Source organism: Heloderma suspectum, chromosome 1 (genome assembly GCF_057233095.1).
Source record: "Heloderma suspectum isolate Gila_16-S chromosome 1, 16-S_ref, whole genome shotgun sequence".
Taxonomy (NCBI): domain Eukaryota; kingdom Metazoa; phylum Chordata; class Lepidosauria; order Squamata; family Helodermatidae; genus Heloderma; species Heloderma suspectum.
In genome coordinates, this window is record NC_139458.1 from 70,160,098 (window position 1) to 70,187,398 (window position 27,301).

At 40.6% G+C, this 27,301-nt stretch overlaps 1 protein-coding gene across 1 annotated transcript; it reads left to right on the forward strand.

Moving 5' to 3' along the window:
* The first annotated feature begins 71 nt into the window (after window positions 1-71).
* Window positions 72-26,662, forward strand: CHP1 (calcineurin like EF-hand protein 1). Its single transcript, XM_084845987.1, has 7 exons — window positions 72-309; window positions 10,331-10,403; window positions 18,805-18,885; window positions 20,841-20,968; window positions 22,629-22,690; window positions 23,681-23,803; window positions 24,945-26,662. Exons 1-7 carry the CDS (start codon window positions 243-245, stop codon window positions 24,996-24,998), a joined length of 588 nt encoding a protein of 195 aa, XP_084702113.1. The 5' UTR covers window positions 72-242; the 3' UTR covers window positions 24,999-26,662.
* The last annotated feature ends 639 nt before the right edge of the window (window positions 26,663-27,301 follow it).

Genomic DNA, 27,301 nt, shown 5'->3' on the forward strand with positions numbered 1-27,301 from the left:
CTGCTCTGCGCAGGCGCAACGCTGGTAGGCGGAGCGATAGTGGTTCTCCGTGGCAGCCGGGCGGGAAGGGGGAGGAGAAGGCTGAGGTGATAAAAGAGGGCGTCGCGCGCTCCGTCAGTTGTCGCCTCGGTAGCTGGCACGTTGGATTTGCGCTGCCTTTTCGCCAAGGCGAGGACCCGCCGCCTCTAGGCCAAGCGAAGTCTCACTGGTCCGTCGTTGAAGAGTTGTGTGAGGCGGCTGCGATGGGCTCCCGGGCGTCCACGCTGCTTAGGGACGAGGAGATTGAGGAGATCAAAAAGGAGACGGGCTGTGAGTACCGATAAGAGCAGTTCGTGGCGGCGGCGGGCGGGCCTCGGCTCGTGGGCCGGACCAGACCAGCGTCCTCCTCGTCGCGGGTGAAAATTATTCACGGTGTTGTTACGAATGGAGCGGGCGACCGTCTGGCTCTTCATCTTTCCCAGCCAAAGGTGTATTGGGCTGGGCGAGGAGGCGCCGTGCTTTGTCACCCGTCATTCCCACCAGTGTAGTTTGAAGCCTTGCCAGTGGCCTCTAGTCGCCTTAGCTCTTGCGAGACCAGCAAATCCCCCTCCCCTTTCCTCCCCTCGCCATATCTTTTCGGTCCTTTCTGTCCAAAAAGGTTGCCTGAGGCGCTTGTGGCTTAATGCCTCGAGTGACCCGAAGCAGGCGAAGTCTGGGTTCTTAGAGTTACATAGGAAAGGAAACTTCCGTAGGTGCCTCATATCCTGTCATAGGATCTAGTGAGAAGTGGCATCTGCCGAAATTCCTCCTGCTGCGCCACGCTTAAAGGTACAAGAGCTCCATACTCTTGTTGCATCTGGTCACCTTCTTCTGCCATGTGACACTAGAGGTCATGTTCCCAAACGCAGCTCAAGGGCGTGTCTCTCTCTCTGTTCCACATCGAGAGGCACCTTTTCTACTTCAGGCGCCTTATTGCCGAATTCTTCATTCTATTGTTAAAGTCATGTTGGTGCAGAGCAGGTGTCAGGACCCCAGTTACTGACCTGATCTACAATAATGGTGTTGTAGAATATTGTTCTGACTGAATTCATGTGTTTTTTAAAAAAATGTGAAATACTTCCTTTGGTATGGTAACCAATTTTGAAAGGTGCTGGCACAAAGGGCACGCAGAGATGAGTTTTTGATGTCTGACAGGTGTAGATCACCCTTCTCTTGATGAATTGTTATAATCTTAACATCTTTTAGTATTGTTGCAAGATCTACCATTTTGGAGCAAGAGACTTAACTTGGCAGGGGTTGGGTGAGCATTTTAATCTGATTATTTTAACCAGCCTTAATGGGATTTTGGAGCTGGGGGTGGCGACGGCCGACAGGAAGCTCTGGTGTGGCTCATCCATGAAGTCACAAAGAAGTCAAGCGACTGAATGAATAAACAACAACAAATTTACCATAAGTATTGTTGCAAGCTCAACACATACATTCTCGTAATACTACACTTGCTCCAGAGATAAGCTTTTAGAACAGGTTCTGTCTCAATTAAGCCTTATTGTCTGGGGAATGCTTCAGTCTGTACCAAAAACATTACTTATTACATGCTGAAATTTTAAAAAGCTTATTAAGCTAAGAGATGCCTCCCCTCAAAACCTGTTTTTTCTATGATGCCTTAAGCACTTCTCCTTTGCATAGCATGCCATACTGTATGTAGCTAAGCCTATAACCACGCCTAATGGAGCAATCCTGTGCATGTTTACTCAGAAGTAAGCCCCACAGAATTTAATGGCGCTTATTCACAGGTAAGTGTATGAGATTTTAGCCAAAGTGTATATAAATGACATAACTGTATTTGTTTGTTTATTTATTTATTTCTGTATCACCTTTCTGAAAAAACCAATCAAGGCAGTTTTTTAAAAAAAGCAAAGAATAAAAATCACAGATAAAGACATAGGGTAGCATCTAACAGGGCTGCTGTACTCCCACCAATTCCGTTGCGCAAGTGGGACCTACTGCTTGCACAACGGGGATTCAGCACTTCATAGAGCAAGCCTCAAAATGAGCACAAACACTAGTTTCTGGGTTGGGACAGGTCAGCGGAGCTCTGTTATGTGTTGGATACTGCCCATAGCAAAACCTTAATGACCTTTAAAATGATAACAGTTTAAAAATCCAAATTATAAAGATGTATCTTGGCCCCCTTCCTGAATGCAGATAGTGCAATAATCACATCTTTCCCTGTTGACACTTGCTTCCGCTTGCTTTGTTTGTCCTGGGGTAGAATTTAGTCTGTAAAGCACTTTGCACATTGATGGCACATCTTTTATAAATAAATAATGAAATGCCGACTTGACATGCACTGGAGCATTCAAAGGACAAGTTAACCAAGCAGTATTGTCGGTTTGTGGTGCCTCCCTACTTAGTTGTGTGAGTGGGCCTGGGAACTTTGTAGCATAATTCTGTTTATTTAGTGTATTCCTAATGTAAAACATGTTGTTGCCTTTATCTTGTTATGAAGATGAACAAGCCATCCTTGTACTTTCTGTTATACAGCTGGGGAACTGAGGCTCATACAGCAACTTGCCCAAAGCCTCCTGATGGATTCAGGGCTGAGTTTGAGCCCCAGTGTCACTCTTGTAAGGTAACGGTATCCATTGGGCAATACTGCCTTACAGTAGAGGACAAATATGCTGTTAGATTATCAGAGGCTAGTTACAGATGCCCAGTGATTTTTGTTTTGCCTGGTTCTATGTTAGAGAAGCTTATCTAGTCCATTATTCTGTACCCACAGTGGTCAACTAGATTCCTAAGGGAAGCACACAAGCAGGACGTGAGTGTAGTAGCACCCCTCCTCGTGTTCCCCAGTAACCAGTACTGAGAGGCATACTTTCTCTGATGCTGGAGGTAACATAGCCACCAGTGACAATAGGTCATCTAAATATGTTGAGTTCCTTGTATGGGGCTTCGCCTGGAAGAATAGAAAACCTTGGCACACAAAAATTCAGATAGGGCATACCATTCTCTACATTAGCATCTTGCAATACCTGGTGGTGCAGGTGGTAATCTCTGGACTACAGGCATCTTGCATGATTAGCTTCACCTTTTTCCAGTTGCTTAACTTCAATGAAAGAAGCTAAAAATACACTTAATGGTTTCCTGGAATTACTTGGTGTAAGCAACTACTGTAGTTACCATAGGGATAGTGTGTCAGTGCAGAAGGAGGCTGACTGATAGCAGCATAGCAGACATTGTATACTTGGACTTGCAAAAAGCTTTTGACAAAGCTTGTCACCAAATGCTCCTGAGTAAACTTAGCAGTCATGGGATAAGAGAACAGTTTCTCTTAAGGATTGGTGACTGATTAAAGAACAGGAAACATAGGGGAGGAATAAATGGACAACTCTCAGTATAGAGGGATGTAAGAAGTAGGGTCCGGCAAGGAATTGTATTGGGACCAGTGCTTTTTAACTCATTCATTGATGATCTGAAGTTAGGGGGAGCACTGAGGTGGCCCAGTTTGCAAATGTCACCAAATTATTCAGGGTAGTAAAAACAAAAGGAATGTGAAGAGCTCCAAAAGCATCTCTCAAAACCGAGTGCATGGACAAAAAAATGGCAAATGCAGTTTACTATAAATAAGTGTAAATTGATGTACTTTGGGACAAAAAATTCTGCCTTCACATATACACTGCTTGGATTTTAGTTGGTGGTGACTGCCCAGGAGAGAGATACTGGGTCACAGTAGATACCTTGATGAAAATGTTGACCTGCTGTGCAGCTGCTTTGAAAAAGACAATTCCATGTTAAGAATTATTAGGGAAGGGATTGAAAATAAAGCTACCAGTACTGTAATGCCTTTATACAAATCTGTGGCACGACCACACTTGGAGTACTGTGTCAAGTTCTGGTTGCGACACCTTAAAAAGAATATTGTCGAGCTGGAAAAGGTTCAGATCAAGGGGTTGGAGCAACTCCCTTGTGAGGAAATGTTAGAATATTTGGGGCTATTTAGTTTAGAAAGAAGGTGAGTGAACAGGGACATGGTAGACATGTATAAAATGATGCATGGTGTAAAGCAGCACTCAGCAGCTGCTGCCATCCTGTTGTTTGGATATCTCCCAGCATTCTTCCATGGCCATGGTGGCTTGGGCTGATGGGAGTTGAAGTACAAGATATCTGGAGGACACCAGGGTGGGGAAAGCTGGTGTAGAGAAAGGGGATGGAGTTGCTTTTCTCCCTCTCAGTAGTACTCCCATCGTCATACAGTGAAGCTGAATGGTGGGTCAGAACTAGGGATGTGTGAATCAGCAAAACTCAGGCTTGCCAGAGTTCTCTGAATTCCATCTTGAAGCTTTTTCCTACTCAGCTCTGTATTGGATTGCAAGCTGGTTTTTTGCATGAAAATCTGCATATTTTGTGTGTATTTTTTCAAATCTATGCATTAATTGTGCATATCTTTGAAATGTACGCATTATTCTCCCATTGATTTGAGGGAAATTGTTTTGTTAATCCTCTGTGTAAGATGCCTAGCATAGTTATTTCTTCCATTCCTCATTAAAATTGTTGATCTAATGTATCTTTTACTGATAGACATTTTGGAGTGCTCCAAGTCATGCTTAGTTTTCCCAACATGTGAGTAATGTCACCATATCATAACATGGAAGAAAATGTGCATTCTTGACTGTTTTTCCTACAGAGTCCTGTGCTTCTGGGCTTGTTCTGGTTAGATGCTGTAGCAGTCAATTAATGTAGTTCTAATCTAAACCCACTATAGGTTATTCCGCCACTGTCACCAGATGTGGAGTAATGTGGAGAGCCAGTGTGGTGTAGTGGCTAGAGTGTTGGACTGGGAGCTGGGCAATCCGGGTTCTAGTCCCCACTCGGCCATGGAAGCTCACTGGGTGACTTTGGGCCAGTCACAGACTCTCAGCCCAACCCACCTCACAGGGTTGTTGTTGTGAGGATAAAATGGAGACGAGGAGGATTATGTACGCCGCCTTGAGTTCTTTGGAGGAAAAATGGCGGGATATAAATGCAATAAATAAATAAATAAATGTGATGGAACAGCATGTGGATTATCCCATCTATGTTTCCTTTTTAAAATAACCTCTGAGGCTTGGGTCCATAGAACTCACTGCCACAGTTTTTAATAAAGTTTCAATTAGACCTCACCACTAGGGAATGCTGCCTCAGATATAAAGCCTTTTAACTGCTGACACTACAGTAAACTTTCTCTACCTAATAGAAACTCAGTAGCTGGTTCCTGTTGTAGAGACAACCTTTCAAGATGAACAAAAAATAATGCTAAATACAGGAAACAATTTACAAAAGTGAACAAGATGTCATTCTTATAATAAGTTGAGATTGCTTAAAGGTTCTTAAATATGATTGCTTACCATTCCTAGGGGGAGTCTTTCCCAGCTAAATAAAATTGCAAGAGCATTTCCTTCAGATTAGGTTTCCCTAAGCTTCATCCCACAGAGCAAGTTTAGGAAGTTCGTAAATTTCCTTACGAACAGGAACAGATGCTGTATACCAGTCTTCCTCTGCCTTCAGTATTTTCTACTTCTTCTGGCTTCTAGGATGATTCAGATGTTTCAGGAACTACTTCTGAAGTTCCCTCTGATCAGACAGAAAACAGGAACCTAAGATATGTTATGTATAACTTGGTTTGCTCCTAAAATTACATTTTTGGTATATGAAATTTAAAGTATAGTTTATTCAGACAATAGTATAATATATAATTTATAATAAATATAAATTTACTGAGTTTACTTTTTAAAGTTTTTAAATATAATGATAACTTTATGAGCAAACCAAGTTGTACATGATATAACTTTAGGAACATAAAGAACATTTATGTTCTTAAAGCAGCATTCTCCAACCTGGTGCCCTCCAGATGTTTTGGACTACAGTGCCCAGCATTCCTGACCATTGGCCATGTTACTTGAGGCTGATGGGAGCTGAAGTCCAAAATATCTGTAGGGCACCACGTTGGGAAAAGCTGTTTGAAAGCAACAAAGTGACTTTAGATTTGTAAAGATTGCAAAAAGATAGGTATTGATTATTTTTCAATTTTTCCGAAAATGCCCATTTTTTCTGCCCCCCCCCCCCCCATTTTTTCCCATGGCTTCAGCATTTCCAGAAATTTTTACCTCTAGTTAGGGATAGTATTTCTGGGGGATCTCTACTTCTATAGTGGAGATTTACATGTACGTGGGGAGTGTGGCGCTTACAGTTTAACCTTTTTGAAACTTCTTTTTGGCTGGTTCAGTTGTCTTTGTCAAGAGCTAAGATTTAGGCCATAGACCTAAATTATTTAGGTGTGGACTTGTGGCTTGCAGCAATTCCCTGACCTTAGACTTAAGAATGTTAGGAATGTTGAACTGAAAGGGCATATCTATTTTTCCTTCTGTTCAGGTTAAGCAATGACATTTAGACATTGCTAATCTGTCATGGGCTAACCCTCCTGTTACATCTTTGTCTAATCCTTTGAATTCTAATAATTGTCTAAGTTTTAGATTTCTTTATATTACTTATGGCAAGGACATCACATTCCCATATATTAGTGTAGTAGTCTGAAATGTGAAGGCTTATAAAAATGAGCTAAAATAATCCATTTGCTGGCAACAAGTAGAAAGCAGTTCCTGAGGATTATTGATTACACATTCCACAGCCACTGTGTTCAGTAAATGGCTGGATTCAGTAAATGGCTGGATTCCTAAACATTTAAGAAATAGATCAGGAGATTAAAATTGAGACATCAGCTGAATAGTAATCTGATATTACTGTGCTAAATAGGAAGATACACATTTTTTGGCAATTGTGGAATGAACCATCATAGAAAATTATCTTGGCAACATGTTGGAACAGAAATTTGCACACGAGTGCACATGCTAGACTCTACAGCAGTGAAACAGTCCTCTATTTCTAAGGAATGTCATAATGTTCATCATATTGGTATTCAATGTACTCATGTTTACAGCTTTATTCAAGATCAGTTATGTGTGAGGTGCTAGTTGGGTCATACACTCTTACCCATCTGCCTAATGCCAGCAACAGATACATCTGTCTTGGTATAGAACACTTTCATGTACCTGCAGAGACATGTCATGACAGCAGGGGCTACATAAAATTGTATTATCCTAATTTTCTGCTGTATTTTTAAATCCAAACTTTTGTCACTAACTGAATTTGATATGAGAACAATACCAATACATTTTTGAGATCAAGTCCGTGCTGTAGCTGAGAATTCCTCCTGAAGGCTGCAGAGGAGTTTTTGTCTTTGCAAGGCTACATATGTGTGTTATAAGCTAATTTCCTTATATGTTTCTTCCTCCTTTATGCTTTCTTTTTATTCCTTTTCTCATTTTCCAATATGAATAAGAGAAAACAAAATTATAAAAATGGGATTGTAATGTAATAACTTTTCTTTCATTTGTTGAAGTTCATCATTCAGTTCATAACAAATACACTGCTGCTGTCTCAAGTCTTATTTAAGAAACAGGTCAGGTGATCATAAAAGCTCTCAGTCAAGCACGTGCTAATTATAACATCATGCTGTTTTTGTAATAGTGTTTTTGCAAGCCCAGCTATATGCCAGAAACTTTGACTTAGAATCTTAGAATAGTAGGGTTGGAAAGGGCTTGTAAGACCATCGAGTCCAACCCCCTGCTCAGTGCAGGAATCCAAGTCAGAGCATCCCTGACAGAAGGCTGTCCAGCCTCATCTTGAATGCCTCCAGTGTGGGAGAGCCCACCACCTCCCTAGGTAATTGGTTCCATTGTCATATTGCTCTAACAGGAAGGTTTTCCTGATGTTCATCCGGAATCTGGCTTCCTGTAACTTGAGCCCATTGTTCCGTGTCCTCCACTCTGGGATGATCTAGAAGAGATCCTGGCCTTCCTCTCTGTGACAACCTTTCAAGTACTTGATGAGTGCTATCATATTTCCCCTCAGTCTTCTTTTCTCAAGGCTAAACATGCCCAGTTCTTTCAGTCTCTCTTCATAGGGCTTTCTTTCCAGTCCCCTGATCATCTTTGTTGCCCTCCTCTGAACCCTCTCCAGTTTGTCTGCATCCTTCTTAAAGTGCGATATCCAGAATTAGACACGGTACTCAAGGTGAGGCCTAACCAGTGCTGAGTAGAGGGGAACTAGTGCTTCCCAGGATTTGGAAACTATACTTGTATTAATGCAACCCAAAATAGCATTTGCCTTTTTTTGCAACCACGTCACATTCTTTGCTCTTATTCAGCTTACGATCTACAACAATTCCAAGATCCTTCTCGCTTGTAGTGTTGTTGAGCCAAGTATTCACCATCTTGTAACGGTGTGTTTGGTTTCTTTTGCCTAGGTGCAGAACTTGGCATTTATCCCTGTTAAATTTCATTCTGTTTTCTGCCCAGCACGCCAGCCTGTCAAGATCACTTTGAATTTTGTTTCTGTCTTCCACCTGTCCCGCCCAGCTGTCCCGCCCAATTTTGTGTCATCTGCAAATTTGATCAGCATTCCCTGCATCTCCTCTTCCAAGTCATTAATAAAAATGTTGAAGATCACTGGGCCCAGGACTGAGCCCTGCGGTACCCCACTCGTTACCTCTCCGCAGTTTGAGAAGGTCCCATTGATAAGCACTCTTTGAGTCCGATTCTGTAGCCAACTGTGGATCCACCAGATCATTGTTTCATCTAGCCCACTTTGAGCTAGTTTGCTCATCAGGATATCATGGGGCACTTTGTCGAAACCTTTGCTGAAGTCGAGGTATATGATGTCTACAGCATTCCCACGGTCTACAAGGGACTTGTCATACATTTAGTGCAATGTATCTTACGTAGTGTGGTGCCTTGAACCCTTGAGCCAGTCAACTTGTATAGAAAAGTCAATATATGACTGTCAATAATTTAGAGTAAAAATAATTGTGGCTTTGTATATCAAATAAAGTTAAGTATAAATCATGTATAACAAGTCTCTGAACAGTTATAGTGTGTGTATTTTAAAATGGTTCTCAGCTCTTTCTTTGGAAAATAGTCCTTGAAGTGTGAAATATAAATTATATGCTCTTGCCTAGGAATAGCCATCACAAATGTCCAGATTAAATGTTCAACAATGAGTCTTCTGCTAAGAATTTCTGCTTTCAGTCTGAAAAGTGTGCATTTTATAACACTTCCTCTGATGTTTTGCCTAGTTAATAGCAATAGATCAAGACAAGCCTAATCTTGTAACTTTAGATTCTTGACTTTGGATTCTCCCCATGAAGGAAGTTTTGGTCACAACCTTTTTCTAAAACCCCAGTTTTCTGGGGAAGAATGCAAATTAACTCAGAAAGGGCAATCTACCTTTGAAACTAAAAACTATTTCAGGGAGAGCTCCGTGGCCAGTGACCATGTGCATCTGTAAGGCTTGTCTACTTGCCCCAGATGGAGGTAGGGAAAAAGAACTTTTCTTCACATGGAAACCTAGCATCTGAAATTCTTGTTAGGTAAAAGCTAGTCTCTGATACTGTTGCCATAGATCAGAGAAGTATATGAGCATTTGTTATGACTGCACTGGGCTAGTGCTGATCTTTTAAAAAGTTGTCATGTTCCTTGGGACTAACAACTGTTCCTCTCACAATTTAGAGTGCCTTAAAATCATTTGGAATAGTTTTAATGGAGCTTCATGCTCAGGTTTGGCAGCTGAGGGATTTGAAGGACTTTGTGGTAGAAAGGAAACTAAATTATCCAAAAACTGAGGTAAGCTGTATCCACTACATATAACAGTTGTAGTGGATAGCTCGATGACAACATCAGCCAAAGAGGGCAGCCTCTGTGCAAAGGCATGTTTTGTGTTGGAGATCATTGGGAAAGGATTCTAAACTAAAACTGCCAATGTCATAATGTATCTTTATACAAATCTATCATGCAACCACACTTGAAATACTGTGAACATTGCACTACAAAAAGGATATTGAAGGGCTGAGGAAAGCTTACAACATTTGAGGCTGTACCACCTTAGAAAATAAGAGTGAGCGATACGCTTATGAAATTATGCATTTCTAAAAAATCATGGGAGCTGGAAGTTTTGTAAACCCTTAAGTATTGGCTAAATATGTATCACTTTAAAAACTGGATTGCCATGCCTGTTTGAGGTGATATGTATCACTTACAACCATAACTTCAAGTGTATGGATAGTGGAATGCTTAGCCTACAGGGAAGCAATATTTTTAAGCAATTTCTATTAGGATTTAAAATATGTAAGGGTCTTCCAAATTAAAACTCTGACCCCTGAATTGCCATGAGATGACTCCTAACTCTGTATTCTGTGGTGTGGATTAATTGTTGTCAGTGTTGCTGCTCCATTTAAGTCTTAATTTCTTTTCTTCAGTTTCTCACAGTCAGATTACTCGTCTGTACAGCAGGTTTACCAGCCTGGACAAAGGAGAAAATGGCACTCTTAGGTAGGTACTGTGAGCACAGCTTTGTGTTGACTTTCCTCATTCATGCAAACTGCCCCTCCCCAATTTTCCTTGAATTCCCCTTCCACTTCAGTCCCTTCCTCACATTCTAGGCCTTTTCTGAGAATCCTGTAACCCATGAGGCTGCAGCGGCGAGGAGTCAGGGAATTCCTCATTGTCCAAGTGCTTCATTGGATACAACTCATAGTATATTTGAATGTAGAACAAGTTGAAGCTTTATCACCAAATAATTTCATAAACATAAATGGTTAATGTGAAGGGTGAAATACATGGTACATAAAACTGCACATAGTATTATTTATCCTTTCCCCTCCATTTCTCTGCTCCAAATCTCTCCTGAAAACTTCTTCCCCCCACCCCAATTCTTTGCCCTTAATCAGCATTCTGAAGCATCTTGTTTATTTAAATACATTTGGGCTTTAATACACACTAACTGATTAATTATGGCATGAGCTTTTGTGGATATGAGCACACTTTATCATGTCCTAATCTGTTAGTCTTTATGATGTTACAAGATTCCTTGTTTTTCTACAAAAGATTAATATGGCTACCCTTCTGAAAGTTTTAACACGTATAGTTAGCCCCTGAGAATCTCCCCTATATTCTGAGTCAAAACAGGTTAAGCAAGAGGAAAGTTCATAATTTATATTTAGTATGGAGGTGCAAAATTGCCAGTGTGGTGGCTAATGTTGAGATTGGTGAGAAAAACAAAGACGCAAACCCCTGCTTTCTTATGAAGCTTCCTGGGCAAGACACTATTTCTCAGCTTACTGGACCCCACAGAAGTGGCTGAAAGGTTAAAATACCTATTGTGTATTCTTGTTCTCCTTAGCTCACTGAGAGCATTGCAAAATTGCTTTGGGTATAGGCCCTTTCCTATACTTAATTTTCCTTTACGAAGGCTAGGATATCAATGTTAAAACAAAACTGTTTTGTAGAAATCCAATATGTGTATATCTTTCACCAGCATACTGACAAATCTTTTCTTTAACCCTACAGAATATGACTCATGTACCTAGAGTTAATTATTCTCCCACTCATTGTGAGAGAGGATTACAGTGTGGGGAGGATTTGAAAGTAAATACAGCTTTAGGTGCCAAGTTAAATTGGTGCTGAAAGTGGAAAATAGGAAAGTCTAGAAACCTTAACTCTTAGTAAAAATAAATAAATAAAAAAATCTGTGTAAATTGACTGCAGTTCAGTATGTCAGTAAACTTTAGAGTGAGGCAGGATGACTTGTTGTTGTTGTTCAGTCGTTCAGTCGTGTCCGACTCTTCGTGACCCCATGGACCATAGCACGCCAGGCCTTCCTGTCCTGCGCACTCTCCCGGAGTGTGTTCAGGTTCATATTCAAGGATGACTTGTACTGATTCATAATTGCCTTTTTGTCACTTTCCCTTTTAAATCAGCAGTAAATCCAACAAGAGAGAAGATGCAAAATGTAAACTATGAGCTAGCTGAGTTGCATGTAACACTAAACTAGGGATGTTGGAGAACTTCGGTCAGTGTGCCTTTTTAGGCAAACCTAAATCACAATTCCTGGACTAATACACAGATCAGAATATAGTTATCATTCGGACTGCATACTACTTCAAATTTTGTGATGCAGTTCTCAGCTCAAAAAACAAACAAAAATATTATTTTAGGGGGAAATGTGGGCAAAAATGTGTATTTTAGGGCAGGGGTGGGCAGAGTTTGGACCAGCCATAGCATTTTTAAAAAATGCGTTGTTGATCTAATAGAACTCAGAAGCAATTAAGCCACTGCAAATCACCCAAAGATCTGCTAGTAGATCTCAGTCCACCTTCCACCCACTTCTGTTTTATGGAAATGTTTGTATATTTAAATAGAGATGTTTGTACATTCCTTTAAAAATGGTAGAAAATGAGATGGAATGGACTTATGATTGAATGTATGTGAAACTGACATGGACTGGAGATAGATTGACCTATCCATCCCTACGCTAAAGCAGCCTACTCCAACCTGGGCCCCTCCAGATTTGTGGACTACAACTCCTGTCATACCTGACCATTGGCTTACTGGCTGGCAGATGGAACTTGTAGGCCAAAACATCTGGAGGAACCAAGGTTAGGGAAGACTGCGCTAAACCATAATTCACCGTTATGAGAACAAAGCAAACCACAGGCTTGTGTGCTTCCTTTGCCCCTTCTTTCTCTTGTGTGGCCTTGAGGAAGGGTTTAGAAGATTTCTGTTTTGATTAACAGAAACTTGTAGTGTCATTCAAATCAGACTCAAAAAGGATGGCAAAATGTGACATTTAAGTATAACTGTATATAAAATGTTCCAGTGCAGAAAACATCAAATACAGCCAATGTAGTCAAGATTTATAGAATACAGAATCTCAAAACCTTCATGCTGAGGTGGCTTTTTTAATGTAAGAGTTTTTGTTTACAATGCACATTATTCATGTTCACCAGTGGATAATATAAACTAAAGGTGTGGTTGCTTTATGCAGATCACATGGTTATTTGAATGAACTAAAGGTCCATAAACAGTAGTGTCCCTAACATGCAGGTTATTCAACAGCTTTTATCCAAAGGGGTTGTTCCACATTCTGCTGTGAGAAGGTAGGGCTTGCTTTCCAGAATCACTGTTTCTTGCAGAAAGAATGAAGTTATACCAGGTTGTGCTGAAAGTGCTTGAGTCTTGCCTTACCTGTTTGAGGTTTTCGCCAGTACAGTGTACCAAGAGTCAAGAATCAATTGATGGAGTCTCAGTGTTTTTCCAGTGCTTGACTATCACCCATAAGAAAGCAGTTAAGCCTTTACGGAGGAGACCCTTGTTATAACCTGTGAAAATACTTAGCTAGCTCTGGATTGAAAGTAATAGTTTGATTTGTAATTGCCATTATTTCAGCACTAATTTCCAAAATTTGTCTATTAGTAAACCACATGTGGAAGTATAAGCTAGGCCCTTGCACCCTCTCCAGAATTCATTGGAACGTGCTTCCATGATGTGGGAAATTCTGATGAGTGTAATATCACCTGTAGATCAATTTTATGGAGGTTTCTCTAATTTGTTTCATTGGTTTCTTTCTCCAAATAGAGGACCAAACAAATAACCCAAATCCTTCTCCCATACCCCCTTCACTCCCTTGAGAGGAGTCAAGGTAACAGCCGGGATAAGCTTACGTATGTGAGACCAGCCCTTTGGATCACTGCATATAGTTTAATGCTAATTTTGTAATGTGGTGAGAACTAAGGTGGTTTATTTTTAAGATTATAGGATTGTGGGCACAGTGCAGTCTTGTGACCATTTTAATGCATGGAATGTTACTGTCTCTGGGATATTTTGTGTGGTTTAGTATTGATAAATGGCTTGGTAAATGATAAACAATTGTCTGTGTATCTGATTCTTCAGTGTTATTTTCCATGGAGTATCCTATTTTTATTCAGTGCAGATCAGTTTTTACCTTCTCCACGCTCTGTCTACCCTTCCTGTCCCCGTTGACAGCTGTCAGTAGTGTACATCTATTTTCCCTTCTACTTTAAAACAGTTATTACTTGCGTTGGCATTAAGTCTGCACCAGTCTGGATTTGCACATTCTGTCACTGAAAATATGACTGTGGCTGGTGCAATCAGCATCTGATCCCATTTCCTATCATTGTCTTCAATTAGCGCTTCCATTCTCTGATTCCTCTCCATGATTAGTTTGAGCAAATGTGTTGCCTCTTTCATTTTAAAAGTAACTTAAAATGGGTTTGCACAATTCCATTATTCACTGTAGGCACCTAAATAATTTCAGTGTGTGTTTTTGGTGGGGTAGGGGGGTGAAATGTTTGCCACTGTGTACAACCTTGGTATGCCTCAGTTCCTGTTTTTCTCTTCTCTGTTTCTCCTCCCCATCCCATTTTGTTTGCATGCTGGATCAGATATGGTTTGTGTATGGTACATGGCTGGAACTGCATAGTCAGTATTTGACCGCAGATTTGATTAAAAAATAGGAGGATGCTGCACATATGTTTGAGAAAGGTATGGAGATTAGTACCAGGGCAATGAGTGTCAAATAAAAACACACCAACGATGCAGACATAAGTTAATGCTCTGGTATGTTCTCAGTGTGCAGACGTTACAGAAGATGGATCTGTTGCTAAAGGCATACTCCACTGTGTATACATATGGTACCATATGTACAAAGTACATAATTTGGCAGAGTTCCTTGTTGAGTATAAGATGCATGGGTCTCCATTATGCAGAACAAATGAATCTAAAATACGCAAGTATGTTTCAAAAAGGCATTTGTTCCCGGGTAGATCTTACTGGATAGTGTTGCTATGGCACGTGAACAAAAGAGAAGTAAACATTTCTTGTATGTTCCAGCCTAAGCCAGGTGAAGCAGGTTTTGTTAAAGTGAGACTTGAGTACATATAGCAAAGCACAGCTTGCTTTTCAGTATTCATTTACTTTTATAACTGGTGCAGATTTTCCAGTTAGTGTTCCTGGTGAACAATGTCCCTCCCATTCATGAGCAAAATGGTATGTTTAAACGCTAGTAACAGTGCCAGAAATAGATTTTAAAGGCATAGTTACATGTGATTAATTTTTAACCTTAGCCATAAAGCATATCAATTAAAGACTGATGTCCTGCATTTAAATTTCTGAAACTGAATCTTTACAAATAGGAATAGTAGAAAATGTTAGGAACACTGGTGGATTTGAGATATACATGTAATATGAAATGAATTATTTTTCATGGATTGACTATACTTGTTGGACCTGTGGGCCAAAGAGGAGTCAGATCATTGGGGGCCAGGGGAGCAGGGCAGGGTTAACTCTTTCCCTGTGCTATTTTTCCATTTTAAATCTACTTTTCTTGGAAATTAATGATCCTGCTGGGCAAATAACTTAAAGAAGTACGTTATTTAAACTAGGGAAATGACCCAAGTTAAACATTAATTATCCCTTCCCCATTACTGCAGGCCTGATCCAAATTGTACTCCAATCCCCCAGCCACTGTAAAATTAAGAAAAAACCAAGAGACCTGTGTAACATCTAGCTTGGCAACACAAGTACAAAGATCCTACGATGCATATATAGTATCTGTATTGTAGTAATGTATACATATTCTCGAACCAAATGCTGTCCAACTTAATTATTTATATATCCCAAGATTACTGTGACCTTTATTCTGCCCTTTTTCTTCTAAGTACCTTGAGCATCCATCCACACACACCCATGTACATTTTCATATGCACATGTACGTATGGTCTAGCATACAGGTGCACACACATTCGGGTATTTGTATGTGTATGAGTGTAAGCTACATAACCAACCACACAAAAGCTGGGAAATTACTGTTGGGGCAAACGGTTTGTAGAACTTGCTGTTGCACTCCTCTGGAACCTTGAAGTTGCTAGAACACAGGGACTTTCCTTGGGTTGTTTAGAGGAGAGTACAGAGGTTTCTTTCTCCCCTGCTGTTTTTTTGGCAAAGATTGTTAAGCAGGTCTCTATTCTTCATCTGTACTGCCATTGGGGGTGTTGTCAGAGGAGAAGGAGTCCTTTCTGAATACAGGAAGCCTTATGTATGACGATAATGCAAAGCTCTAGTGTTAACAACTAGGTAGGTAGGGACTTTGACGATAGTTACTGGCAGTGGAAAACATGCTATACAAAAAGTAAACATAATGTTGAGTTTTCTGCTGCAGTTTCTCATGTCTTTTGCCTTTTGAAGTCTTTTAACTGGTTATTTCCAAATCATTATTAGAATCCACATATTTCTGGGCATATTTGCATAATGGCTGTATATATTTCTGCCCACTTGTCATGTCTTTTATGGCTACCATTCCTAGTTGTCAACTAATCATTGAGAGGACTGTAGTTCAACTTTAGCAAGGCCTGATGGGCCAGCAGCATTGACTTTGCCCACTGGCTCACTCCTGAGTGAGCAGGGGCACAAGCAGATAGCTTCTTACTCTTTACTCCCCAATGGAAAAAACAGAGGCCTTGGAAGAGTTTTCCCTTTATTTAGCTGCTCATTATCAGATGCCAGTAGCTTGATTCATGCATGGAAACTGGCAACTGAAGTATAAAGGAGGAACAATTGCCATTTGGGTTGGGGTAGAGGATAAGGTGAAAGAGCTGTTGGACAATACTTTGGCTTGCATGGGAGATGATGACTGAGGGATGTTGATGCGTAAGGGATGTTGGTGCATAAAACGGGCTGTGCCTTGAGCTATCTTATCTCTACTGTAGGGTCAACTCACTAGGATTTGCACGCATTCTGTTGCCTTGATGTTTCTCCTTTGGACAAAATACTTAGGAGGCTTTTGCTGCACCACTAGATCTGTGTGGTGCTAGTATTCTTAAAATGGGTGGGAGGTAGTGGTTTTTTTCCACATGGCATGCTTTGGAATAAAGTGATAACTATAGGTAATGGGTTGCTTTTAATTCAGCCCACTTTTCCAGCAAGCCATCTGTTTTTATGGTGTTTGGAGTTAAAACATGACACTTTGGTGAGGTACAGGAGTGTACTATGGATAGTTCTGAGAAAGGATGCTCAGCAAGGCTCCTCACAGGTGACTAGAGGAAAATATAATCTTTCCGAGCACTAAACAATTGCCAAACGCTATGAATGTGATGATATGGCTGACAGAGCAAAACTATTTTGGCTAAGAAAGAAATAATAGATAATGTACGATATACCAAATAAGTACAAATTAAGTTCTTCCAATTCAAACCTTTATACTTTTGGCATATTTTAACCTTTGTGGTGCATAAATGAGAAATCATATGCCTCAAGAGTAGGAGTACCAGTGTATGCTGAATAAGAAGAGAGGCCTTCAGAATTCAGGAGGACTTTTCCAGATATGCCTTAATCAGGTTGCCAACTTTGAAATCAAGCATTCTGATAGGAAAGAGCCCTATTAGTCAAAGAGCAGCCTCCAGCTGTTTTTGCCAGGGCCAAGGATGTAGCCCAACAAATAGGTTATGTATTCACCTACAGCATGAAGATTGGGGGTGGGGGGAATGGAGGTGGGAGAAAACAGTCATGTTCCTTGCTTTTCTGGTAAGTAGCTTGAAGGCAAAACAATCCTAGGGAGGCATTTTTCCCTGGGTAGAAATCCTGTGCCTTGGGTAATATGCTGATTTTTTAAAAAATATATGTACTCTTGTTTCTTGCTGCAACTCTGGGAGGTGTTAACAGTGTGTGGAAAGAAATGCTTAGATTGGGAGCAGAAGAGAGAGATGGACAACTGGGATGGAAGCGTAGCAATATGAAATTGTTAAATTTATATTGGGCATCCAGCTTCTACCTTGAAAACTGAGTTCTGGCAAGCTACTTATATGATGTTACTTTGGCAGAAGCTGCTTGGATATAAAAGGTTTTAATTAGAGCTGGTAGAAATTGGTTGGTTTTAAATGAAAGCTGAGATAATTCGGTTTGTAGGAAAGCTATCAGATTCTGAATTAAAGACAATATTCTCTAAATCACTTCTGACAAATATTTGCCCCAGAAGCCTTCGCATCTTGCAATACTCCTGCACCAACCTGCATAATAGGCTGCCTTGCAAATATTTGTCCAAAATAGAACACTTTTAAAAATGTGTTAAATACATGCCATTATGTATTTGCTATGTTCAATGATCAGTGCTCTTGATTCACGTTTGATAGAAGTAGAAGCTGCTCAAAATGTTAGAGTAAAAGATAACAAGACATGCTTATCTCAGAGTTCTCTGTTTAAAAACTGAGCTGGTTTGGATGATTGCAACGGGAAAAGAAGCCATTGTGGCTTCTTCTCCCACCCCTGCATGTGGTGTGCATGCGACTGCCATTTGCATAATGTCCCGCACTGCAGTGCGGGTTGGCATGTTGTCCAAATGCGGCGCGTGGCAGGGGTGGCTTTATACCCACCCTACAACGCCTAATGCAAGTAGTGTTCAGATGAGATGCAAATCTGTGCTGCATTGCTGTGGATTATGCAGATGATAGTCATGCATGGGGGTGAGGGGAGAAGCCACAATGGCTTCTATTCCTGTTGCAGTTGTTCGAACCCAGTCACTGTGTGTTAATACCAGGAATCCTGTATGCTTACAATTTCCATAGTGACACTTTATTCTTGGGATATGGCATGGGATACGTTACCTGCTGATGCATGACCCAGCTAAATACAGAAATCCCGTATCATAAAATCCTTACACAAGGACAAATTTGTCACACTCTGCATAGCAGTGCTATGAGCTTGGCATAACTTTCTCCTTACCTTGATGCCTTCTTTTAAAAAAATCATTCAGAGCTTTTATGTGGTGTCTGAACCATAAATAGCACTCAACCTTGTTACACAAAATGAAAGTTTAACATGGGTGCTCTGAAGTTTTACTACTTCTGCTAAAGAACTGACGTGGATTTCTTTGAAATTGTAGCCGTGAAGATTTCCAACGCATTCCAGAACTTGCTATCAACCCACTAGGAGACCGGATTATCAATGCCTTTTTTCCAGAAGGGTAATGTATTTTCTAAATTAGACTTCGTTGCTTAATGTGGAATACATCTAGGATAAACGTGAATTCTTAAATGCCATTCTTATCAGAATTAATCTCCTGGGACTTCAGATCTGATGCTGATAATTAGTGAAAAGCTGCAATTTATTCTGTGATGTTTCAAGAATATTTGTGGTGCAAGTAATGGCTCAGCTCCTAGACAACCCATTCAAAGCAGCAGAGTTTCAGTACCCTCTGGTAGTTGAGGTCTCCATTTAGGAGTTCCAAGTACTAGCTACTTAAACCTTGAGTAAAATTAGGCATTTCTTAAACTTGGATTGACTTCTTTTTAAGCTATTGCTGAGTGTCCTCTCTGAATACACGTATGCCCATACACATGCTCAGATACATGTGTATATCTAAGGGACCTTTCACCATTGGTTGTATTGTTCTAGGCAGATTTGCTCCCCCCCGATATATATTAAAAAGGAAACTTTTTATTGAGCAGGAATTAAAACGTTCAGATGTTCAATTATGGTGAATTAGCTTGTTGGAATGTTAATAAGGTACATATGAATTCTAATATGGATTCAATCAGTTCATATTAGATTAAAGTCCTAGGCATATTAAACAAGCAAAGCATAAAACAAGGTTTTAAGGAAGTTGCAAGAGCTGCAGCTAAGCAAATTGGGACACTAGTGATAACTGGGAGAAACAAAAAGGAGAAAAAGAGGCTTGGGGAAGGGGAATGTCAAATAGGGAAAAAGAAAAGAGCCTGCAGAGGTTGGTCTCTGGCCGCAGACAGCACCCCAAGGCTAATTCTTACTTACAGTCTCAATGGCAAGAGGACAGGACAGAACAGACTGGGCATCTGCTAAGCCCTGTGCGCAACCTGCTTCTTCTAGCTTCCTTTTTCAGGTATTTCTTCTTACATTTGGAACTGACTATAGCTTACATTGTGTATCTTGACAACTCTTCCAGAAGATCTGTCTTGATCATAATGGGCATGAAGAGGAAGCAAGGAGAATCATGGAAAAGGGAGCCTGGTCACTTCAGACCAAAACTGGTTAAAAAGAAATACCAAATTTCTGTACACGCCCACACAATAGAAAAGCAAGTACAGGGTGGAAACCAGAGTCAGGAAGGGACCTCCAGAGAATAGAGCAGAGATACCTTTCCTGGGATCCCATTGGATTTTTCCTGAAGATGGGTGCAGGAAAACGCCTGAGCGTACAGCAAAGAGAGCCTTGAAAAGGACTGCAGGAGGGTCACCACTTCAGCTAGAGTGGGGACCTTAAGTGGCCAGAGCCAGTGTTTGGGGCGGGGCAGACGGAAGGGTTTTATAAGGCTTTGCTCCAGAACCCTGGTTTCTGTAGCTTAAAGTGATTTCAGCCAATAGTCATAAGATTGCTCCCTTACTGACCTGATGCACATATCCTCATGACAAGATCACTTGCTCATTGCTTTTCATTCAGTCAGAAGTACAAGCCCTTTAGGCCCATCTTCATGTAAAGTCTAGACTGAATTTTATAAAGTGACAGTATCCTGTCCAATATTTGCGGTGAAATATTTTTCATGCTGTATGGCAAGCAATCTGCCAACAGTGCTCTGCCCCATTTATCAAATAATGCCAAAAACTCTGTCTCGCCTCGCCAACACTGTATTTTAACAAAGACCAAATTACTAGCTGAGAGCTGAAAACCTGACTATTTCCCAGTTGAGGCTACATCTAATGTCCTGATAGCATTTTACGTTTTGGAGATGATAGTTCAACATTGTTCAATTGAACAGCAACATAATTCTGTTATGTAACAGCCTAGAAAGGAGACCAGAGTGGTGTGCATGGACTAATTATACAAAAATAGTGGCAAAGTGTTTAATATTCCACAAACTCCAGAAAATTTGTTTAGTCATACTTGTTTGAAGCATATTGTTAAGAGAATCCATAATTGATGGGTTGTGTGTCAATCCCTTTGTAGAGAGGACCAGGTGAATTTCCGTGGATTCATGAGGACTTTGGCCCACTTCCGACCAATTGAGGATAATGAAAAAAGCAAAGATCAGAATGGGCCAGAACCCCTTAACAGCCGGAGCAACAAGTTGCACTGTAAGACATTTTTAATTTTACATCTGTTTAGGCTAATTGCAATGCTTTGAGTCCTACTTGGTAATTCTGCATCTTAGAATCTGTCCCTCTTTCTTTAAATGTAGTGTAGAGATAGCTACAAATCTTATGGAAGTAAGAGTAGAAAGTATTCTAAGAAGTGAAACTTGAATTTATACCATTTGGCAAGGCAAAGCTCTTAATTTTCATATGCATGCTTTTATCATAACATTTGTCCCTTGATATTGGAACTTCATGGATCCAAAGGGGGAAAATGCTACACGCATGGATATTTCATAGTGCTTGAGTGTTTTCTACAGGAAATGTTTAATGTCAAGCATACACACAAACATGGACGATCAGGTTAAATCTACCTCATTCCTGATGCTTCTGACGTGTTCTCACCTGGTGCTATAATTTTTTATACACTAAGCCTGTTCAAAAGTAAGTGCACAGGGGCTCACAAGGGAGAAGAGAATTAGGCAGGAAATGATGAAAACTTTGCACTAGCTGGGAAAGAGTAAAAACACAATAATTAACCTAGGAATTAGAAAGAATTTCAGGTCCGTTCCTTGTCATGGAAATATTTAATGAATCTAACAGGAGACGAAGGGGGTTTACAAAGTTACTCTGGCTACTGTGTAAATATTTTGATCACTGATTTAACTTTGTGCTTCTAGAGATGCATCTAAATCTTAGGTCTAGTGTTGTCCCCTCTCTATCTGGCACTGTGCTGCCAAAAACACTCATCTTACTGCTCATCTTACATGACATCCCTCCTTTAATCCGTACACTGGTTTCCACTCTCCACTTCACTCCACTCCGATTCATTATAAGCTGCTCTTCCTTGCTTTCAAAGCTCTTCATGGCCTTTCCCCCTTATCTCTTTGCTCTTATCCCAGTTCATCCCTGCCCATAAACTTTGCTGTTCTTGCTCTGCCATGCCCAGCTGTCAAAGGTCTACTCCCTCTCAAATGACTCCACCCATTCTCCCTTGCCATCCCTTATGTACGGAGCCACTTCCCAGAACACTTGTGTAATACCATCTCTCTTACTTCCTGAAAATCCTTCGTTGGTATCCACCTTTGTCATGAGGTCTTGGGCACAACCCCCTAGTTCCGGTGTCCTGCTGCATTGGTTTCCAACCTTTTGGAGGCTGTTGGTGCATTTGGAAATTTGAGAAACTATCATGGGCAGTACAGCAATGCCAAGGAGGGCATTCCAGGTACAAAGGGCAAGAAATTTGCTCAGGAAGCTGACTACAAGACAAAACGTTGGGTCTGAGCCCCAAATACCCAGAGAGGCTGAGAGACCATTTACCTTGCCTTCCTTCCATCTCTCTTGCATATGTGTGCATGCACACAAAGTGCAGAAACCTGTTCATGCCCTCATCTGTTCTCCACCCCACCCCAATCCTCCCTTTTCCTATGCATGTTTACATGGGAGTAAGTCCCACTGAACTCGGTGGTCCTTACTTCTGAATAGATATAGATAGGCGTGCTCTGTCTCTGTCACATCCTCCAGTCCAAATCCCCCAGACTCAGTGGAAAGTAAAGATTCTTCCTGCCTCTCGTAACTCTTCCTCAGGGTTTCATATGATGTACTCTGTATATGGTAACAGTGGGAAAAGATGACTAACATTGAATTTCATCCTTTTCTCTAGTTGCCTTTCAGCTATATGACCTGGATAAAGATGACAAGATCTCTCGAGATGAGCTGCTTCAGGTGGGTTAAGCTTGCGCAACCCATAGATTAACTATATTTTTCAGATCACCTTTTATTTTAGCGTTTAAGACAACACCCTTCATTGTACCTCATAAAGGATGAAATTAAGGAATGAAGTTGAATTATACACTAAATGCAACATAACTGGTATTTGGGAATTTCTGTACAGATTTTTTTTAATAAAGTCCTGAAGTTGTTCCAGACTAGACTAGATTCAAAGCAGACTATGGGTTCATCTAAATTAAATCAGCTCTTAGTGTGAATTGAAAAATTATATGGCAACCATAGCCATATAAACAAAAGCCAGTGTGGTGTAGTGGCTAGAGTGTTGGACTGGGAGTCAGGAGATCTGGGTTCTAGTCCCCACTCGGCCATAGAAGCTCACTGGGTGACTTTGGGCCCGTCACAGACTCTCAGCCCAACCTGCCTCACAGGGTTGTTGTTGTGAGGATAAAATGGAGGAGGAGGAAGATTATGGATGCCATCTTGGGTTCCTTAAGGAGGGGAAAAGGCGGGACATAAATGTAACCAACAAACAAATCTGATCTACCTCTTCTTTTTGCAGGTTTTCCTTCCTATTGTTTTATGTTTCAGTCATATAGCTTCAAGTAAATATGTGAAGTATCAGGGTTATCACTTTGAAACATGTAACATCTTGAGGCAATTAGAAATTTGAGACAAAATGTAAACATTTTACACGAAATTCCCATGTTTTTAATACATGAGTGCCTATTGTCAAACAAGAGGTAGTGTAAACTCTTTTTTAAATTATCTGCCTTCAGAATACCAGGTGCTGTTAATGGTGTCAAATGAATCTGGGTTGATGTCCCTACTTTTAGAAAGAGCTTGCCATGTTTTTGTTTAAAATATGGCTTTAGTAGACTGGTGTCTTTTGGAACACTGAGTTTGATAAAGTATTGCTTGTCGCTTGGATTAAAAACAAAACAAAACCCTAATATCTCATTCCTCTTGGATTTCTGTATGCTGCAGGTGTTGCGGATGATGGTTGGTGTAAACATCTCTGATGAGCAGCTGGGCAGCATTGCTGACAGAACAATTCAGGAGGCTGATCAAGATGGTGATAGTGCGATCTCCTTTGCAGAGTTTGTTAAGGTCAGGAAGTAACTTTTATTATGACGGACCTGATTGTTCAAGTGCTAGGATTTCATGACCAGATCTGCAAACAGTTGAATAGGTGGCTCACATATATATTGGGCTGGATTCAAAGGTGCCCTTGCACAGGTAGCCCAGGCATGTCGGCAGCGGCGCACACATGGCCCCTACCACTGGCAGGGTCGCATCCTTTCCAGAAATGAGTGTTTCCACTAATTTTGGCACTTGCCCTGGAAGAATTACATTGTGGCCACCTGCACACCACCACTGCCATGCCCGGGCTGCCCGCACACGCATGTGCACTATTGGATCCAAGTCATTCTTTTTAATGTGAACCATTTCTTCAGTTATTCTGCTACTTCCAAAGTCTAAATATAAATGGGCAGAGGTGTGCCCTTTTGTGTTGTAGCAATTGCAAGCACAATTGTTAACACATTTAAGGGGAAAAGAATTTGACATTTCAGCTACAGTGACAATATTGGTGACTGTCCCAGGCCGTGGTCTGAGGGCATATGATACAGCAACCTTGCTAAAGCTAAGCTGATCTGAGTCTGGTTAGTACTTAAGAGACTGCTTGAGGACTTTATATATGCTCCCCTGAGTTCCATCGTGGAAGAAAGGCAGGTTATACATTGAATTAAAAATGTTGGGGTTGCTACATGCAGCAGTCATTCCCCATATAAGATGTTTTACTGATAACCATCCAATCAGGTTGGGCCTAAACAATATGAAAGAATACCAGGATCACTGTCTAGAGCAAGGAAGGAAAAGGAAAGGTTCCTCCTGTGCAAGCACTGAGTCATTGCTGACTCCTAGAGGAATGCCACTTTTGCTGGCGTTTTCATGGCAGACTGTAGCGGGGTGGTTTGCCATTGCCTTCCCCAGTTGTGACTACCTTTCCCCCAGCAAGCTGGGTACTCATTTTACCAACCTTGGAAGGATGGAAGGCTGAGTCAACCTGAACGGCTACCTGGGACCCAGCTTGTGCTGCGATCGAACTCAGGTCATGGGGAGAGTTTCGGTTGCAGTACTACCGCCTACCACTCTGTGCCACATGAGGCTCTTGTCTAGAGCAAGACTGAAATCTAAATATAGAATTGGAATCGTGTAACACGTGGTTAACAATTCTTCTTTTCCACAGGTTTTGGAGAAGGTGGATGTAGAACAAAAAATGAGCATTCGATTTCTTCACTGATGAATCAAGGTCCATTCCTTGTTATCCTAATATTTAAGGAATATAGTTTGTTTTACTCACCTTTCTCCTGAGCATTGCTACTGGTGCATGTGAGGTACATCTCTAAACCCTCCCCAGTTTGTTCCATCAACGTGAACATTCCTTCTGCATCAGAACAAAGGAAAGTGGCTGCAGTGCAGCTTGGAATGGAGCATTGAAATGGCCTTTTCTTCACTGTTCTCTGCATTGCTTTTTGATTATAAATTTTTCCTATGTACTGTAGTCTTCTACCATCTTATAAACTCTGAATGAGAAAGAAAGGAGGGCAAATTCTACTGAAGAGCTGGCTAAGAGCTGTAAGTAATGTACAACAAAATCTGATTTGGTAATACTGGTATACTCCATTTTGTTTGGCCAGGATAACAGAAGCAGCCTTTTCCTCCCTCCATGGTTTTGTTCCATAGGTGTCTGTCAGTCTCTGCTAAACTTCTTAAAGTAATAATTCAAGGCCAATGGTTTTGCGTTCAGCACTAAGGCTTGGAGGATTATAGCCTCTCAGTGTGTCAGATGTTAAGAATCTGTCCACAGGGACGTGGGCCATCTGCCAACGGTGTAACTTGCACTGTGGTTTACAAGTGTAAGCTATTTCTTTTACTAGTAGAAGTTCAATGCCTTCCTGCTATCCCATTCCACTAGTAGTTTTTTTGTAGACTTACTTGATCTGAAATCCTGCTTGTGCTTTTGATTATCTGTTTTTCAGATAATAATTATCTGAAAAAATAATTTAAAAATAAAAATGTTTTTATTATTTTTTGTCGCACAGCTGTATTAAGTCTTGTTTTCATACTAATTATGCCATGCTAGGCCATTTGTATTTGTAGTCTCCAACTAGTATGTCAAAGCCCAGACTGGAAGATTGGAGAAGTACTATGTTCCCCTCAAATTATGTGGGAACATTGTTTTTAGGAAAATGCCTAACGCATGCACAATTTGTGACTTAAGGTGATATATTAAATCTATTTTGCTCCAGGCACCCATGCATTCAGATCAAATCTGATGTTTGCTAAAGTAAATTCTGTTGCAACTTCAGATCAGTACAAACCTGAGGAATCAGAAGCAATGAATGTGATGAACTTTCCAGGCTGAGTTGCCTTGCTGTTAGTAAACAATTTTGTTGTATTAAATATCAAAACATCTTGGCAACAGTTTTGGGTTGTGCAACTTGGGTTTTCAGTGTTGGCTAAAAACATTTGTGTTCAAATGCTCCTAATCCCCTGCTGCTTTCATATGTCAGAATTTCTGTAATTATTGAATGCATTTTTATCTAGTTGACTTAAATCTTCAACAATCCAGTGATCTTTCAGAGTTGCACACTATTTTACACCTTCAACTGTACAAGGAAATCTATTGCTTTTTCAGACCAATGGTTAAGTTGGAAGCACCTGGGGAACAAGATTAAAGGGTGATCTCTCAAAACCTTTTAGGATTTTGATCACAATGTAACATAGGAATTTTATAATGAAAAGGAAATTGATAGTAACACAAAGATGTTAGATTTTATAGGTTGAAATGTGCTTATTTTCAAATAAACTTTCTTCGTTTGGCCCTGTAGCTGTAATCCACAGTTGTGCCTTGTCAGATCTATTGTATTCATCAACAATCCATGAATAAAATCCTTCCACCTACTGCCTGTCTTTCTACCATGAATGAAGCTTTAATACACTGCAGCAGTAAAGCTTTATTTTATGTAGTAACTTTGTAAGAGAAAAAAACAATTTAAGGCCAAAATAGGGTGGTCTGGAGGTAATTTCCACTTAGTTTTTACTCTTAGTAGGCTTTTTGTATATAAATATTAGAACATGGTATAAAATAAAATGTGCCTTCAAAAACAATTAATACCAGAGTGCACAGAATGGTCTTGGATGATTTCAAGTATTGTTGGGAGAAGCTACCGTCATATTTAAATATCTGGGGTTACCACTTATTGAAATGCTTACAAGCATGTAGAGGAAAAACAAGTGCCAGTTCTATATATTTCCTAGACTAAAATCCGTAGGGAGCCTTCAGGAGATCCGAGTGCTCTCCCCTCACCCTCCGTATAGTCTGTTCTAATTAGGGTCACGGCATCCCATCAGCAAAAGTGCAAGAGGCGCTACCTGTTCAAATGTAGTGCTGTGGGAAAGAGGCTTTCCCTTTCTTGTCCCAGGCCGTGCTGCACTCCATTTTAAGAAGCTTTTGCTGTATTTACATTTTGAGTAGCAGCGATCTGAACCAATCAGACACTGACTTTGGGGGAGGGGCTTGGCCAAGTCGATCCTTACGTC

What these genes read in the sequence shown, in the direction of transcription:
- CHP1 (XM_084845987.1), top strand. Translation starts at nt 243, where the DNA reads ATGGGCTCCCGGGCGTCCACGCTGCTTAGGGACGAGGAGATTGAGGAG. An exon ending in CTCGAGATGAGCTGCTTCAG is followed by an intron (nt 22,691 to 23,680) that starts GTGGGTTAAGCT and finishes TGTATGCTGCAG; the next exon opens with GTGTTGCGGATGATGGTTGG. An exon ending in CCTTTGCAGAGTTTGTTAAG is followed by an intron (nt 23,804 to 24,944) that starts GTCAGGAAGTAA and finishes TCTTTTCCACAG; the next exon opens with GTTTTGGAGAAGGTGGATGT.